The sequence below is a fragment of the Lithobates pipiens genome, unplaced genomic scaffold, assembly GCF_037356315.1.
Source record: "Lithobates pipiens isolate NorthernLeopardFrog02 unplaced genomic scaffold, aLitPip1_a1.2 Scaffold_10, whole genome shotgun sequence".
Taxonomy (NCBI): domain Eukaryota; kingdom Metazoa; phylum Chordata; class Amphibia; order Anura; family Ranidae; genus Lithobates; species Lithobates pipiens.
In genome coordinates this window covers 110,808,214-110,827,242 of record NW_027507686.1, presented here as the reverse complement: position 1 = coordinate 110,827,242, position 19,029 = coordinate 110,808,214, and the positions used below count along the sequence as shown (strand labels likewise).

At 40.7% G+C, this 19,029-nt stretch overlaps 1 protein-coding gene across 3 annotated transcripts in view; it reads right to left on the bottom strand.

Moving 5' to 3' along the window:
• Positions 1-5,169: 5,169 nt before the first annotated feature.
• Positions 5,170-19,029, bottom strand: part of NFATC3 (nuclear factor of activated T cells 3) — a 915,828-nt gene continuing 901,968 nt past the window's right edge. For all 3 annotated transcript variants that reach the window (XM_077457371.1, XM_077457378.1, XM_077457385.1), the window contains one exon: positions 5,170-5,528. In XM_077457371.1, the coding sequence (XP_077313497.1) occupies positions 5,522-5,528 (7 nt within the window). In that variant the 3' untranslated portion in view covers positions 5,170-5,521. The remainder of the gene's footprint in view (positions 5,529-19,029) is intronic.

The window sequence follows — 19,029 nt, the reverse complement described above, 5'->3', positions numbered from 1 at the left end:
GACAATAGAAGATTGGACAAATGTTGCCTGGTATGATGGTCTCGATTTCAGCTGCGACATTCAGATTGTATGTTCAGAATTTGGCATTAACAACATGAAAGCATGGATCCATCCTGCCTTGTATCAACAGTTAAGATTGGTACTGGTGTGAGGAAAAATTTCTTGGCACACTTTGGGCCCCTTAATACCAAGCATCATTTAAATGCCACGGCCTACCTGAGTATTGTTGCTGACCATGTCCATCCCTTTAAGACTACAGTGTACCTATCCTCTGATGGCTACTTCCAGCAGGATAATGCACCATGTCACAAAGCTCAAATCATCTCAAACGTGTTCTCTTCTCTCTACTGGTACTAGCAAGGTGTACCTAAAAGTGGCCGGTGAATATATTTATTTGAGCTATGTGTGTAAAACTCCAAAGAATATTACGAATTAACCCTTTTGTCCTCAACTACAACCTTTTGATACCTGCATATTGTATGCAACGTCCAGAAAATTATTTCCCTTAACATTGCGCCCGCTGTTCAAGTTTTTGGGCGCCTATTAGAGGCTATGGCTCTAATCAGGTGCATCCAAAACACACCCGAAAACGGGCCCGGCACCTGAATAGGGGGTGTCAGCAGCGACCATAGATTCATGCAATGGTGATTAGAGCGGTGCAGGAGAGAGGGGGTGGCTCTCCTGCGCACTTTATGGATACACCGCCACTGGTGGGCATGCTCCAGCATCCTGCTGCTGCATCCATTGACCGCCCCCGACTCCTGTGTCACTGGATTTGATCGACAGCAACGGGAGCCAATGGCTCCCACTGCTATCAATCTGTCCAATGAGTGCTCTGAGGGGCAGGTGCACCACAAAAGGTTTTTCACCTTAATGCATAGAATGCAGTTAGGGGGAAAAACATTGAGACTTTACAACTCCTTTAACCACTTCCCAACCGGCACACGCTGATGTACGTCGGCAGAATGGCACGGGCAGGCATAGTGGCGTACAGGTATGTCCAGTTTTAAATGCCGCCCTGCCATCGCGAGCGCACCGCCGACGGCGCACTCGCGTGCTGGTCGGGACCCTTGTGAGTCCGGGCGTGGGTCTCGCAGACTCGAACGCCGCGGGCATACCGGCGATCGTCTCACGGGGCGGTTGAACGAGGAGATGCCGTTGTAAACAGCATCTCCCCGTTCTGCCTAGCAACAAGTGACGCTGATCTCTGCTCCATGTGATTGGAGCAGAGATCAGTGTTCACTAAAACAAAGCCTAGTCCCCCACAGTTAGTAACACACCCCTAGGAACACTTAACCCCTTACACTGCCACCCACTGGTTAACCCCTTCACTGCCAGTGTCATTTACACAGGAATCACTGCATTTGTATAGCAGTGATTGCTGTATAAATGACAATGGTCCCAAAAATGTGTCAAAAATGTCCGATGTGTCCGCCATAATGTCGCAGTCACAATAAAAATCACTGATTGCCACCATTACTAGTAAAAAAAAAAAATATTAATAAAAATGCCATAAAACTAACCCCTATTTTGTAAACGCTATAACTTTTGCGCAAACCAATCAATAACCGCTTATTGCGATTTTTTTTTTTTTTTACCAAAAATATGTAGAATACATATCGGCCTCAACTGAGGGAAAAACTTTTTTTTTATATATTTTTGGGGGATATTTATTATAACAAAAAGTAAAAAATAATGTGTTTTTTTCAAAATTGTCGCTCTATTTTTGTCTAAAGCGCAAAAAATAAAAAACGCAGGGGTGATCAAATACCACCAAAAAAAAGCTCTATTTGTGGGAAAAAAAGGACGTCAATTTTGTTTGGGAGCCATGTCGCATGACCACGCAATTGTCAGTTAAAGCGACGCAGTGTCGAATCGCAAAAAGTGGTCTGGTCTTAAGCCAGCAAAATGGTCCGGTCTGAAAGTGGTTAAAGTCTATAAATGAAAGCTAGAAGCTGATTGGGTCAGCAAGTTTCTGAAGCAGCTGTGCATAGCAGCCAGTGTCATCAAATTCCCATCACTGAATCTCTGTATGGTCTAAAGCTGCCTACAGTCATTAGACAGTGGTTAGGCATGCAGTTGTAGTACAATCTTTCTGACAAATCATTTAAAACAAGTTGTCATTTGGTGCTTTGCATTAAGGAGGGAGATGGAGTTGGTTTGGGCCTCAGGAGTGGAAATAGTCTTTGGCCATGGAACAAATTGTACCTGACCAGGGTTGTGGGCAGGTCTACAAACAGGAATGTGTCAATAGATGAATCATGCAAAAGTTAAAGTCTGTATGCAGATTACAGCTTTTATTATAGAGAGTGATCAAATAGGTTTGCTACTGTGAGTTGAATCACTTGTCGATAGCCACATAATTTGCAATACTCTGAAGTCAATGTGCAGAAATAATGTCAACAAGTAGTAATGTGCTCAGACTAAGAACATTAAAATACTTACACATGCTTAAAGCAGCTATGTCATCAAAGGGTCACAAAGTCCACACTGTTAAAGGAAAAAAGCATCAATAACTATAAGCTTTCTTTACCCATGTCTTTAAAGTGGTTGTAAACTCTCAAAAAAAAAAAAAAAACAACCTGCAAGACAAAGGCATAATGAGCTAGTATTCATCGCATACTAGCTCATTATGAAATACCTTACATCTAAGCTGTTGCACCTGTGACCGGCGACATGTCTCCCGGAGTTATTTCCGGGTTTGCGGGCTCAGGTGCTGTGATTGGCCGAAGCTACGATGACGTGACTCTCGTGCATGCGTGGGGGAGTCCTGGCTAAGGGCACAGCTACTGAAGAAACCACACAAGTGAGCCGTTTCTTCAGTGTGCATGTGCCGATGACATTGAGTAACATGAAGATACAGTGCATATCTCTTAAACGGTGCAGGTTTAGGAGATATTTACAGTATCTACAGGTAAGCTTTGTTATAGGGTTTACAACCACTTTAACCACTTTCAGACCGGACCATTTTGCTGGTCAAAGACCAGACCACTTTTTGCGATTCGGCACTGCGTCGCTTTAACTGACAATTGCGCGGTCGTGCGACGTGGCTCCCAAACAAAATTGACGCCCTTTTTTTCCCACAAATAGAGCTTTCTTTTGGTGGTATTTGATCACCCCTGCGGTTTTTATTTTTTGCGCTATAAACAAAAATAGAGCAACAATTTTGAAAAAAACGCATTATTTTTTACTTTTTTTAAAAAAATATATAAAAAAACATTTTTTTCCCTCAGTTTAGGCCGATACGTTTTCTTCTACATATTTTTGGTAAAAAAATCGCAATAAGCGATTATCGATTGGTTTGCGCAAAAGTTATAGCGTTTACAAAATAGGGATAGTTTTATAGCATTTTTAATAATAATTTTGTATTATTTTTTTTTTACTAGTAATGGCGGCGATCAGCGATTTTTATTGTGACTGCGACATTGTGGTGGACCCATCGGACATTTTTGACACATTTTTGGGACCATTGTCATTTATACAGTAATCACTGCTATATAAATTCAGTGATTCCTGTGTAAATGACACTGGCAGTGAAGGGGTTAACCAGTGGGTGGCAGTGTAGGGGTTAAGTGTTCCTAGAGGTGTGTTACTAACTGTAGGGGGGTTTGGCTTTCATTTAGTGAACACTGATCTCTGCTCCAATCACATGGAGCAGAAATCAGCGTCACTAGTTGCTAGGCAGAATGGAGAAATGTTGTTTACAACGGCATTTCTTCATTCGGCCGCTCCGTGAAATGATCGCGGGGATGCCCGCGGCGATCGAGTCCGCAGGTCCCGCGACCGGACTCACGGGGGTCCCGACCAGCGTGGGAGCGTGCCACCGGCAGGGCGCTCCCGAAGGCAGGGCGGCAAATTTAAAGGGACGTACATGTACGCCCATTTGCCTGCCCGTGCCATTCTGTTGACGTACATCGTCGTGCGCTGGTCGGCAAGTGGTTAAACTCCTTGACTTTGTTTTTCCCTGGCCACTGCAGATATTCAACAATTTTAGATGTGTCTATAGTCCTGGCACAGGTGCTCTTCAAAGCAGTAAGTAGAAAACATTAATTTCCCCATGGAGCTCTAGACTTACTTTACTCTGTCAATTAACTTTATTTGTCAAGAACATTGTGCAATATTTATGGTAATTTCATCAAATATGTTTGTATAATAGCAGAAATCTTTGACTTATGCTATAGATTTTTATTTTGCTGAAATGCTTGTTATTTTATTCATTTGTAACCCATATTCAATAATTTCATTAAAGAAGATACTCAGATTTTCAATGTTTTCCCTGAGAAAATAAACCCCTGTATGATTGTTTGAAAAAAAAAAAAAAAAAAGTACCTGAAAACCCACACTGGTAAATATGCTGATGATCTTCATCAAGGTATGGATATATTTTCTAATATCTAATGGCTATTTCATTTTCATGATTCTCAATCTTAAAGTTAGGAAGAATATTGTGACTGCTTATATCCAACAACTTTACTCTTAGCCCTTGTACACACGGTCGGACATTCTGACAACCAAATCCGTTGGATTTTGTCCGACGGATTTTGTCAGAAACTGTTGCATACACACGGTCGGACAAAGTTGTCCGAAAATCCGAACGTTCAGAACGTGATGATGTTATTTCATTATGATGGGAATTTGATCTGAGCATGCGTAGCACTTTGTCCGAACGGAATTCTCTACACACAATCAGACAAAGTCCGATCGGATCATGTTGTCGGAAAGTTTTATAGCCCTGCTCTAAAACTTTGTCTGTCAGATATTCCAACGGAAACAGTCCGATGGAGCCCACACATGGTCGGATTATCCGACAACGTGGTCCGATCGGACATTTTCCGTCTGAATGTCCGACCGCGTGTACAAGGCTTGTTTACACTTGCTTCAAAACATGGCTACGAACACCCTTTTTGAAAGCTCTTTAAAACACCAGTCAAAGCCTGTCACTAATGGTTAGCTTACAGTCGGCTTCACTAAAATTATACCCCATGTCGCTTTCGTTGTGCTTCAAAGCGTCTTCAACGCCTCCATAGAAGTTTATGACAAAGCTCACTTGAAGCTGTCGAGAGGATTTAATTTAGCTTGAAAGTATCACAAGTATGCAATATCAACACACACACACAGGGCATCTGTCAAGCTTCATTAGCTTAAAAAAAGCACTACAGAAGCATCAAAAACACATAAAAAAAAGGTAGATGCTTTAATGTGTGTTGAAGTTGAAGCAAGTGTAAATGAACCCTTAGGGATATTTAACAGTGTTGGTAAATTAGAGTTGGCCGTATCTATGATTTACTTAAAGTGAAAGTTAATTTCCACAAAGAGACATAAGAAAGGCAACAAAACTGGAAGCACTAAACCAGAGACACACATCAGTGAACAGTAGATTAAACTGTAGCTCTTCTGCCATCATCTTTATTTCCTTTTCCACAGTAAATTTTAAACCACATCTGGTATACTGGACTTTGCAGACTCCTCACATTCTTGAGGTGTTCTTAGGGTTCCATGTGACATGTCACGCCCTATGATCTCATTTACTATATTAGAAAGAAAGAGAAAAAAAAAGAAAAAAAAGGTAAAATTACAACATCTTCCGTAGAAACATGGAAAAAACAATGTAAACTTTTTATTTTCTTAAACTTAGAAAACGTATATGTTTGTCTCAAGCATGTTTGAAGCGTGTTTAGAATTAGTGTTGACTGACTCATTGCTTCTGCTGGAAGTCTATTACACGCATCAACTACCCTTTCAGAAAATAATACTTTCTAGGGTTAGTTTTGAACCTGCCATTTTGACATGCATATTTCACGTAATCCTTCAGCCCCGGAAGGATTTGCCCCCTTAATAACCAAAATATTTTTTGCAAAATGGCACTGAGTTGCTTTAACTGACAATTGTGCGACGCTGTACTCAAAAAAAAAAATGTATATCCTTTTTTTCCCCACGAGGGGATTCCAGTGATTCTGATTGCCCCTTTTTGGCCTTGATGTACTTGGTACGCCGATATAGTACAAATAGTGGCAGATGTTCCTTGGTGGCTAGACCTGCTGTCACAAGGTCCAATACTTCACGCTGCTTTACTGTCGCTGGCTTTAACGGCATGGCTGTTGAAAGCCAGGTGCTGAGGGACAAAGGACTGTCGGCTTTGGTAATTTCCACTATGCTGAGTGCGCGGAAGGTTGAATAAAGACACCAGTCCATCCAGTTCAACCTGAGTGAGTGTGCGTGCTTGTCTACAATTATCCCTATTTTAAAAGGTACCCATATAGTGCCGACAATTTAAAAAAAATATATATATATATTTTTTTACTCTTTGCTATAATAAATACCCCCCCCCCCCCCCCAAAAAAAAATATAACAAAAAAACTATAAATAAATAAAAAACTAAATGTGTTCTTTAGTTAGAGGCAAATATGTATTCTGCTACATATTTTTGGTAAAAAAAAAAAAAAAAAACACAATAAGCGTATACTGATTGGTTTGCGCAAAAGTTATAACGCCTAAAAAATAGGGGATAGGTTTTTAGTATACATTTATACAGCGATCAGAGCTAAAAATACCCACTGATTGCTGTGTAAATGTCACTGGTATGGAAGGGGTTAACACTAGGGACAATCAAGGGGTTAAATGTGTGTCCTAGGGAGTGATGGGACTGCTGATAGGAGGAGACATATTGCTGTTCATACTTAGTATGAAAAGATCGGTCTCCTCTCCCCTGACAGAACGGAGATCTGTCTATTTACATTGTCCGGTGGACATTGCAGCCACAGGGCATGTGTATCTGCTCAGTCGTGCGCGCTCCCATAGTGGTTTTAAATCGCACACGTATACCTACAGTGATTTGCCCAAGAGAGACAACCTGCCGCAGTATAACTGTGGCAGCTGGTTGTCTAGTAGTTAAAGCAACTCTTTGCAAGGATTGGTATTATTGTAAACTTTTGCAGGGAGCTGTTTTTTTGTTTTTTTTAAATAGGAATTTTTTTATTTAAAAATCTTTTTCTTGGAGATCATCAAGGGACACAGGCATAGGTGTACGCAGCCCATAGCATTATCATTTGCATACCAAAGTTCAAACACACGTGTATGTATATGTATATATATATATGTATATATATATATGTATGTGTATGTATATATATATATATATATATATATATATATATATATATATATATATATATATATACACACACACACACACACAGTGGGTAAAAAAAGTATTGAACATGTCACCATTTTTCTGGGTACTGTATTTATCATGCACTTTTTTTCCCCCTAAAATCAGGGGGAAAACGGGGGTGCGTGTTATACACCGATCCCCCACTGTTTCTATCCCCTTCTGCCGCTCTCTTCGGCTTCTGGGTATTTTCGGCTATCTTCGGGCGTTCTCGGCTATTTTCGGAAAAGCCGAAAGCCGCTGAGAATGGCCGACTGTGGCCGGAAATAGCCGAGAACAGCCGAAAATAGGCGAGAACGGCTGAAAATACCCAAAGACCGCGAACTACCGAGCGCCGCCGAGATACACAGGACATCTGCTCTGTATCTCGGCAGCACCATTTTTAAACGGCAAACACACTAACGAGGCCTCAAAAAGACTGGCAAGGCTGCAATAGAAGGCTGTAAATAACTGGCAAGGCTGCAAATGACTGACAAGGCTGCAATGGAAGGTTGCAATGCAAGGCTGTAATGCAAGGCTGCAAATGACTGACAAGGCTGCAATGGATGCTGCAAATGACTGATAAGGCTGCAATGCAAGGCTGCAATTGACACTGACAAGGCTGCATTGATGGGCATTTAAATAAGTTTTTTTCCTTAAACTTCCCTCCTAAAAGTTTTTTTCTTTTAAATTCCCTCCTAAACTTGGGGTGCGTGTTATACGCCGGTGCGTGTTATACGCCGATAAATACGTTAAATAGCTTTTTAAAGGTACTATTGACATACATTTTTTACCACATGCCGGTAACAACCCATGCAAGCCATTTATACAAAGAAACCAAAACAAATAAGTTCAGTTCAGTTGTGTAAAAAAATGGAATGACACAGGCAAAAAGTATTGAACACATGAATAAAGGGAGGTGCAAAAAGGCATGGAAAGCCAAGACACCAGCTGAACCCTATCAGTAATTAAAAAGAAATCCTGCCCCTTGTCAATGCAAATTAATATCAACTGGTTCAGTCTCGACTTATGGCCTATAAAAAGGTGTCTCATTACCAAGTTGTCACACAAACATCTCATGATGGGAAAAAGCAAAGAGCTCTCTCAAGACCTTCACAACCTTATTGTTGCAAAACATAGTGATGGCATTGGTAACTGAAGGATTTCTAAAATTCTGAATGTTCCAGTGAGCACTGTTGGGGCCATAATCTGGAAGTGGAAAGAAAATAATTTCATGACCAGGTGCTCCTTGCAAGCTCTCTGACAGAGAAGTGAAAAGAATTATCAGAAGAGTTGTCCAAGAGCCAAGGACCGCTTGTGGAAAACTTCAGAAAGACCTGGAATTAGCAGGTACAATAGTTTAAAATAAAATAATGAATTCAACCGCCATGTCCTATATGCACGCTCAAGACTCCACTGCTGAAGAAAAAGCATGTTGAAGCTTGTTAAGTTTGTTGCAGAACATTGAGGCTGTGTTCACACTACAGCAAATTGGATGCAGCTTTCCTCACATCCAATTCGCATGTCAGAAGATTGTGACCGGCTCTCAATGGAGCAGGTTCACACATCTCTGGAACTAACTGCACAGCAGTCCTGTGCAACTTCTGGTCTGTTTCAGGTCCAAATTCGGCTGAAAATTCAGACTGAAATTGGACTTGAAGCAGTGAACAGGGACACACCAGACCATGGCTGTGAGCCACTCCATTCTTCACAAGACAAAAATACTGGGAGAATATAGCCTGGTCAGATGAGACCAACATTGAACTCTGGATTCCATGGAACACTCAGGGAACACACCATGTGTGGATGTCAAATGCCACTACACATCACCCCAAAAACACCCTCATACCAACAGAGAGGTTTGGAGGTGGAAATGTTACCGGTCTCAAAATATAAATGAAGAGAGCCGATGACTGTAAACACGAAGAGGTAATGTGATCGGCCCGGCGGGGACTGCAAAGAATTAAACATGACCTTTAAAACATGATCTTTATGAATCATTTACAGAATTAAACATGATCTTTATGACTTGAAGTAGCTTCCACTTCAGTCACATGGTGTGTGGTCTTATATAGAATCTGCTCGTGTACCTTCTCTGTCATCTACTGGTTGTTGATAGAACAGCAGGATGGTATTTCTTTGCTTAGAAATAAATAATAAAAAAAATGAATATGTACTTGAGTGTCTGTTTTGTCTTTTATGTGACCATATAAACCCCAGTCTGTCACACTCTGCCCTCCTTCAATTAATGGCTCCCAACATTAAACTCAATTGTTATCTGAACACTAGTTATTTAAGCAACCCAAATAGGTACTTGTTGCCACCAAGGAGCTATGTTAATTACCTGGCATGTCATGGGAGTAGCTAGCATTGTAGGAGTTTGTACAGTGTGACTCTGACTTGGTCTGTATCTTGGCTGACCTAGTGTGTCATATGTAAAGATCTCTTTAGGCTTAGCTTGTCTGGTAGATCTTCTGACAGGAGTTGAGTCTTCTCCATCAACATCGTTCTACATTTGCATATCAGGTAAGTCTTGATTTAATGGGGTAATTCTGCAGTGTCTAGTCCCACCATGTCTGTACCCCAAACTTGGTCACCAACTAATGTTCCATCATTGTGTTCTTGTTGAAGATTGGGTGTGGTAGTTGTAGGATAGAACTCTTCAGCAGAAACTTCTAATGGGATTTTCTGTACGTTTTGAGAGTTTTGATGAGACACAACAGGATCATGACTTTCTGTAGTCTCTGGTATATAAGGCTAATACCATCTTTCTTCATCTGATCATTCCTCCTCCTGGTCCGGATCCATTCTGGTCTCCTTTCTGTTACTTGATTGTCTTTGTTTCATTGGAACTCTTGGAATGTGTCCTTCAATTGGTAGGTCATTTACTGGTAGTAAGAGATTTCTGTCCAGTACTCGAATAGTCTTTTTACCACTTACAGGCTGAATTTTGTACATAGGCCCATCTTTGATTCTTTCTACCACTTTTTATACTGATTCTTCCCAGTATGAACGAAGTTTACCAGGTCCTCCTCTTTCAGAGAGATTTCGTACCAAGACCCGATCACCCAATTTAAGAGGTTTTCCTTTTATCTTCTTGTTATAGTACTTCTTCCTTTTAGCAGATGATTTTTGGCTATTCTCGGATGCGATTTTGTAAGCTTCTTGCATTCTGGATGCCCATTTCTGAGTAAATGTTGGTTGACTTTCTGATTCCTTTTCCAAATTTAGGTTGAGCATTAGGTCAATTGGCAAACGAGGATATCTCCCATACAGTAGAAAGAATGGCGAGTTTCCAGTGGCTTCATGCCTGGTGCAATTATATGCATGAACCATATGTGGCAGATGTTCTTTTCCAATCTGACTTCATGAAGTCATCATGAAGACTTCTTAAGACCAATGGTTTTAGCTTTTCTGGTAGAACTAGCTGTTTTCGGGTTCCAGAGTGTCGGTAGAAGATTCCTTTATCAACTCTGAGTTTGTTCCATTCATGTATCAAACGTCTTGTTTTACTGGTCATACTCTCCTTTTCTTTGTGGTTTGGAATCCAGTCATTCTCCTTAAGCCAGACCACTTCTCTAATGTTGGTATCGTCTTGTTGTAATGCTCTGATATTCTCCTGAGTCATTGTGCAGATTGTCTGTCCTTTCAGCAATTCTTTGGCCACATCACTTTTTGAGTGAAGAGTCAATGAAGCCACCCATAGTGCCTCTTCATTGACAGCTTTGCTTCCTTGCCACATAGCTGACACAACCTCAGATGGTATAAGCTCTGTGCACTCGCTCAGATTCTTTGTGAGTTCCACCAGAAATTGAGACAGTATATCCGCTTCTGCATTCTGTTTACTTGGCCTGTAATTGATATCAAAGTGGAAATCGGCCAACTTGCCAACACAGCGATGACCCACAGCATTCAGTCTGGCAGTACTCAATACATATGTCAATGGGTTGTTGTCTGTGTAGACTGTGAATATTGGAGCGTAGTACAAGTAATCTCTGAATTTGTCACAGACTGGCCACTTGAGAGCTAAAAACTCAAGTTTACCAGAGTGAAGATGGTAATTGCGCTCTGCTGGAGTCAATGTTCTGGAGCCAAACCCAATAACACAAAGTTTTCCTCCTTGTCGCTGGTACAGTACAGCACCTAGGCCTTCATTGGAAGCATCAGTGGGTAAGACGAAGGGCAAGTCAAAATCAGGGTACGCTAGTATTGGTGGATTGGTTAGCATGTTCACCAGTCTGTATATTACAGCTTGATGTTTTGGGTGTCCATTGAATCAGTGTTTTAGATGGCACTGCTTTGTTCCCGTTTTTCTTTGTAGGTTCCCCTCAATTGTTTTTGGTGATGGATATAGCATTTTCTTTCTCAGTGTTCTGCGAAAGTTCATACAGTGGTTTGGCAAGTTGAGAGAAATCTTGAATGAAGGACCTGTAATAGCCCAGGAATCCTAACAAAGATCTGAGTCCTCCCTTTTGGTTCTTTCCTTTTCAAATGTAATAGCACTTCAAGATCTTTTGGGTCAACAGGAGTTTGCTTCATCATCTTTTCCAGGTTCTTTGTGAGAGCAGAAACCTGTGTTAGTTCCGTTAATGCAGTGTGATTTGCTCTAGCATCTCCCTCAACTCTCTTTTGCAATGTTACTGTCAAATCAGACACGCAAGACTTGATATGTCATCTAACATTAGATTTTTTTCACATTTCTTGTCATAGTTAAGTTCTCGCCTATCATGTTGTGATGTGGACAGAACTTTTTGTTTTAACCACACTAGCCTGTAAACAAATTGTTGTGCTGTTTCTCCTTCTTGCTGGGTTGCATTGCTATGGTCCTTAAATAACTCATTACCACTTTGTTTTCTCATATGTGACTTCAAAAATCTTTTCAATTCAGCAACAGTAAGATCATCTTTGTCAGTCAACATATCTTTAAAATGACCATGTTTGATTTTTCTCAACAATGTGCGTATAATTTCAGATTCAGGGAATTTCTCTGTTAGACCCTCGTCAATTTGTCTGCACGCGCTACTGTAACTCATGTCCGAACCATGATTTGAAATTACACCACCATGCATTTTGAATTCTCTACATGGCAATAAAGCAACATCAGTTAATCTCACCATCTCCGATATCTGTTCAGTCCTTGCAGTCCCACTACTTATTTTTTTTTCAGCGGTTGCAATGATCACAGTTGGTGTACTTTCCTTGTTAAGTTTTAGTTCATTGATCTCGTCTTGGATGATGAGTAGGTGAGACATACCTTGATCTTCTAACTTTTTAAGCTGATCACTTCTCAAGTAGTCTACAATAAATTCAACAAGTTCCATTTCATTGGTACCAGTCACTGATGGAACGTCCACGTCTCTTTCATCTTCCAGCGTAATAGCGAGGCTACTAAGCAGATGAATTTTTTTCTGGATATCCCACATCAGTGTACGACGAGGAGACGCCATATCTGTTGCACTCTGAAGACTTGCACTCACCACTCTCCTTGTAGCTTTGCAGTAGGCTCACGCTTGTCTCGCGCTTCTCTCTCACTGGTAACACAACGAATCCTGGCAGGCGAGCCCCCAAAATATAAATTAAGAGAGCCGATGATTGTAGACACGATGAGGTAATGTGATCAGCTCGGCAGGGACTGCAAAGAATTACACAAACGGTATCAGACATGACCACTCATCTTTATGGCTTGAAGTAGTTTCCACTTCAGTCACATGGTATGTGGTCTTATATAGGCTCTGCTTGTGTGCCTTCTCTGCCATCTACTGGTTGTTGACAGAACAGCAGGATGGTATTTCTTTGCTTAGCAATAAATAATAATAAAAATGTACTTTGGGGTGCCTGTTTTGTCTTTTATGTGACCATATAAACCCCAGTCTGTTACAGAAACATCATAGTGTAAGTTGCTTTTCAGCATACAGTACTGGCAAATTGTCATTGAAGGAAGGATGAATAGAAAAATGTACCAAGACATTCTTCATAAAAATCTGCTGCCATCTATGCGCATGATGAAGATGAAATGAGGGTGGACATTTCAGCAAGACAAATGATCCCAGAAACTCTCAATAGGTTTCAAAGAAAGAAAATAAAGCTGCTAGAATGGCCCAGTCAATCACCTGACTTGAATCTAAAAGAAAATCTATGGAAAGAACTAAATATCATTCCTAGAAGAGGCCCATGGAACCTTCAAGATGTGAAGACTGTGTGGAAGAATTGGCCAAAATTACAAAAGAACAATGCATGTGACTAGTTTCTCCATATAGGAGGCATCACAAAGCTGTCATTACCAACACATTTTAGTTAGTGTGGTCAATACTTTTTCCCTGTGTCATTCCATTTTTATTACACATAACTTTATTTCTCAATTAATTTGTTTTGATTTCTTTGTATGTATGGATTGAATGGGTTGTTGTCAACATGTGGTGAACATTTAATGTCAATGGCACCATTAGAAATATATTTACCTAGAAAAATGGTGACTTGTTCAATACTTATTTTACCCGCTGTGTATACATACATACAGTGGGGAATTTTTATTTTTATTTTATTTTTTTTAATTCTTTATTTAATTTTCAAAATACAAAAACAGTACAGTATATTCACCAATCAGTTAAAATAAGTATTTGATTCCCAAGAAAAACATCACTTAGTACTTGGTGGAGAAACTCTTGTTGGCAAGCACAGAGCTTACGTTTCTTGTAGTTGGTTACCAGGTGTGCACACATTTCAGGAGGGATTTTGGTCCACTCTTTACAGATCTTCACTAAAACCTTAAGATTTCTTGGCTGTCACTTGGCAACTCAAAGTTTCAGCTCACTCCATAAATTTTCAATAGGATTAAGGTCTGGAGACTGGCTAGGGCACTTTATGACCTTAAGGTGCTTCTTCTTGAGCTACTTTGTTGTTGCCCTGGTGGTATGTTTTGAGTCATTGTCATGCTGTTGTTGTTGCCAGAACAAAGTTGTTCTGGCTGAGGGAAGAAGGTTCTCATCCAAGATTTTACAATACATGGCCCGGTCCATTGGCTCCTAAATGTGGCAAAGTTGGCCCTGTACCTTTAGCAGAGAAACAGTCCCAAGAGAGGTAGGGGATAGGTGTTCCAGCATGACAATGAAGAGAAACAGCCCCAAAGCATAATGTTTCCAACTCTGTGCTTGACTTTAGGGATGGTGTTCTTAGGGTCAAAGTTAGCATTTTTCTTCCTCCAAACACGGCGAGTATAGTTAATGCCAAAGAGCCCAATTTTGGTCTCATCTCATCTCATCTGCTTTGCTTGGGGGTCAAATGATTATTTTACTCACTGAACTGCAACTCAATTTATAACATTTGTATTGTCTTTTTTCTAGATTTTTGGTTAATATTCTGTCTCTATCATTTAAAATACACCTATGATAAAAAAATAATAGACCTTTCATTTCTTTGTAAGTGGGCAAACTTATAAAATCTGCAGCAGATCAAATAATTATTTCCCCCACTGTAGATACACTGTACACAGACACACACACTTAATACATTTTAAAATGTTTTTTACATTCATTTATAAAACATGAATGGAGTCAGTGTCAACTGTGTCAGTAGGGCAGAGGTTACTGCCCATAGGAGAATGGATGGTGTCAGTCATTGGAGAAGTCCACAGTCCATATTCCTATGGCACACATTCTTGGAATGAGCTCTTAAGGTACCGGCTGTTGTAGCAACCATCAGCTTGATAATGGAGCATACACGATAAAATGTAAATATTTGCCAGCACACCAAGGATCGTCAATTATGTCCAAACGTTCTTTTTATTGAAGAGAGATCATATCACAAACACGGTTTATAGTGCAATGTTTCGGAGCCACGTAGAACCCCTTTGTCTGGCATGTTGCTGTGGCTCCGAAACGTTACACTAGACTGTTTGTGATGTAATCTTTCTTCAATAAAAAAAAGTTTGGATGTAATTGAAGATCCTTGGTGTGCTGGCAAATGTTTACATTTTAGTCAGTACAGGTAGGGTAGTGGCAGTTGGTAGGGCAGTGGATGCCTTTTTGTTTTTTAAATATATATATTACTACAAATTTTATTTAGGAACCCCTTATGTCTCACTTTTGAGAAAAAGAAAGGGACTGATGACAGAGATTCCCCAGTCCCTTTCTCTGCAGCCTCAGCTGCACTGGACAGTGAATGAATGGGAAGTGCTCTATGCTGAGCAACTTCCTGTTCATTCACAAACTGAAGAATAATAAACAGTTTACTATGCTTCAGTTATGAACAAACACAGTGAGTGATCGGTACCGATCACCCGCTGTGTTCAGTTGGAAAAGGAAGGGGCTGGTCAGACATTGGTGCCCGGGCAGCAGGGGGAATCTGCACCACAAGGGTGATTAGGGTGTGTCCAAGCACACCCTCTGCACACGCCTATGGACACAGGATCAGTATTTATTCTGTTATGACTAAGTTATATTGCTGCCTACAAAAGAGTTGTTGGCAATACAGGCTTAACCCCTCCCTCTCCCACCATGCCTCAGAGGCAGCCTAAGGGAAGCCTGCAGCTTAAGCAGCTTCCTGAATTACCTCAAAGTGGATGTAAATTCATTAAATTTTACCTGGGCACACAAATCTCTAATGTTTTCTTATCTCTTTCCAAAGCCCTAAGTCCCGTGTCTTTATGCTGCTCCATCAGCACAATAACTTCTGACAAGTTCTCAGAGACGTGAGATAAAAGCAGCTGAAAATTTGTGTCTAGGGAGATTTCTATAAACAGATTAGAAGAAAGCTCAGCTCTGAAAGTATCTTCATTCATCTGCCAATCCAATCAATGGTCTCCCAGTGTAAGCCAAGAATACACTGTTACTGCTGAATGAGGAAGTGAAAATTCTAACTTGATGCAAGAATTCTAAAGAATATAGCAAGCTGAAGACAGCAGATATCAATGTAAAATGTATGTAGGGAGATTTGTTTCATCCCTGTGTATCATCTGAGGCTGTTCACTTCACTGGGTATATTTGAGGGTTTACATACACTTTAAGCATGAAGCTGGCAACAGGTGAGACCTGAACATCCACCTGGTAAATCTTGGAGAATGTACAGAGGCCCAGGTGGCAGTCTTGCAAATTTGAGAAACCATTACTTTAAAGTGGCTGCAACCCTAAAGAAAACCCCCCAAAAATATGCTCCTGTCTCTTTAAGGCACGAGATCTAGCCTAGTGATTTTGCCATGTCAATTGTCCCTTTCTATGCTGTACAATGCCTGGCAGATCCTGCCTGTTCCTGCCTTCCCCTCTGTAAACTGACTACATTTATCATGACTGCTTATCTCTGATAGTGTGGTCAGTTTACATGCCTCTGTCATCCAGCTATCTCCTCAGCGTCTCTGCATCTCCCCCTTCCTCTCTCCCTGTCTCTTCTGTAGTCTGTATAAGAGCCAATCTTCTTCCTGCCCCTCCCCTCTTGTCTAGATAGAGCAATGCTATTCCCCTGAAGCTATTCCTCCCCTCCTCTTTGTTAACCACTTCCTACTCAGGCCAATTCTGCCATTTCTCTCCCACATGTAAAAATCTGTATTTTTTTGCTAGAAAATTATATATTTTTTTAAGCAGAGGCCCTAGAGAATAAAATGGTGGGTGCTGCATTTTTTTATGTCACACGGTGTTTGCGCAGCGGTTTTTCAAATGAAAATTTTTGGGGAACAAATACACTTTAACCACTTAAGCCCCAGACCATTTGGTTGGCCAAAGACCAGAGCACATTTTGCGATTTGGAACTGCGTTGTTTAACTGACAATTGCACAGTCATGCGACGTGGTTCCCAAACAAAAGTGACGCCCTTTTTTTCCCACAAACAGAGCTTTATTTTGGTGGTATTTGACTAACTCTGATTTTTTGTATTTGTTGCGCTATAAACAAAAAAAAGCGTAAATTTTGATAAAAAGCATTATTTTTTACTTTTTGCTATAATAAATAGCCCAAAAAATATATATTTTTTTTCCCTCACTTTAGGCCGATACATATTCTTCTACATATTTTTGGTAAAAAATTAAAAAAAATAAAATCGCAATAAGCGATGATTGGTTTGCGCAAAAGTTATAGCGTCTACAAAACAGGGGTTGGTTTTATGGCATTTTTTATTATTATTTTATTTTTTTTACTAGCAATGGCAGCGATCTGTGATTTTTATCATGACTGCGACATTATGGTGGACATAGACAATTTTGACAAATTTTTGGGACCATTGAAATTTTTACAGTGATTGGTGCTATAAAATTGCACCAATTACTGTAAAAATTACACTGGCAGTGAATGGTGTTAACCACTAGCTGGCTAGGATGGGGTTAAGTGTGTCTAGGGAGTGATTGTTAGGGGACGTGGCTATGTGTGACACCACTAGCGGCACAGTGGTGTAGTGGTTAGCACTCTCACCTAGCAGTAAAAAGGGTCCCTGGTTCAAATCCCAACCACGACACTACCTGCCTGGAGTTTGCATGTTCTCCTTGTGCCTGCGTGGGTTTCCTCCGGGTACTCCGGTTTCCTCCCACACTCCAAAGACATGCAGGTAGGTTAATTGGCTTCTGTCCAAAATTGGCCCTAGTATATGAATGGGGACCTTAGATTGTGGGCTCCTTGAGTGTAGAGACCAATGTGAGTGTGCAATGTACAGGGATAGGGGTAGACACTCACTCAGGTTGAACTGAATGGACTGGTGTCTTTATTTAACCTTACTAACTATGAAACTATCACTGATCATAGCCCCCGATCACAGGGAGCTATGATTAGTGACAATGTCACTAGGCAGAACAGAGAGATGCTTGTTTACATGAGCATCTCCCAGTTCTTCCTCTCCGTGAGATGATCGCGGGTATTCCCGCGGACATCGAGTCCGCGGGACACGCAATCCTATTCACAGAGCTCGCGGCAGGGTCGCTCACGTGACCACATGGTGGCAAATTCAAAGGGACGTACCTGTACACCCATTTGCCCAGCCGTGCCATTCTGCTGACGTAAATGTACATGCGGTGGTCAGCAAGTGGTTAATGATTTTTTTTTTTTTGCACACAAACACTATATAAAACCCGATTTTCTGTTAAAATATAAAAGATGGAGCGCTGAGTAAATAGATACAAAACATGGCATGCGTGAAAATTGCATGGAATAGCACAAAACTATGGTACCTAAAAATCTCTATTAGTGACTCTTTAAAATCGTTTTCAGGTTACCAGTTAGGATTTACACAGGAGGTCTGGTGCTAGAATTATTGCTCTCGCTCTGACATTCACAGCGATATCTCATATGTGGTGCGATCAGTTTACATATGCGTGCGCGACTTACATATGCATCCGCATTTACGCGTAAACACCGGGGGAGGAAGCACTTTACATTTTTATTATTTATTTTATTCAAAACATTTTTTTTTAATTTACGTTGTCTTTTTTATTGGTCTATCTGGTGGTATCTCAATATTTTTGTGAGCTTTAGGTAGGGAATAGAACGTGGGAACACAGGGAAATTTGGGGGCCAGGAATTTGAGAGTGTCCCTGTCAATGAAGCCCGAAGAAAAGGCCTCGGTGCAAAGGACACCGAGTTCCTGGGCAAAAGCGGATGTAAGAGATTGGGAAATGGGTCGATACCAGTGCCGATTGTTGAGAATAGTCAAACACATGGATTGGTATTATGTGTCATTAGAACAATGTTCCCACCTTTATCTGATTGATAATAAGCCAGTTTGTGAAGTTGGAGAATTCTCAACATTTCCTTCATCATAAAGGAGCATGAGGTCCCGAAGTGCCCGGAATTCCGCCATGCTAAAATGTTTTGTACGTTTGACAAGTTTGCGCTCAAGGTTTAAGTTGGTGTGATCTTTGCCAAACATGAATTTGAAAGTAAGGTTACGTGCAAAAAGATATTATCCTATGT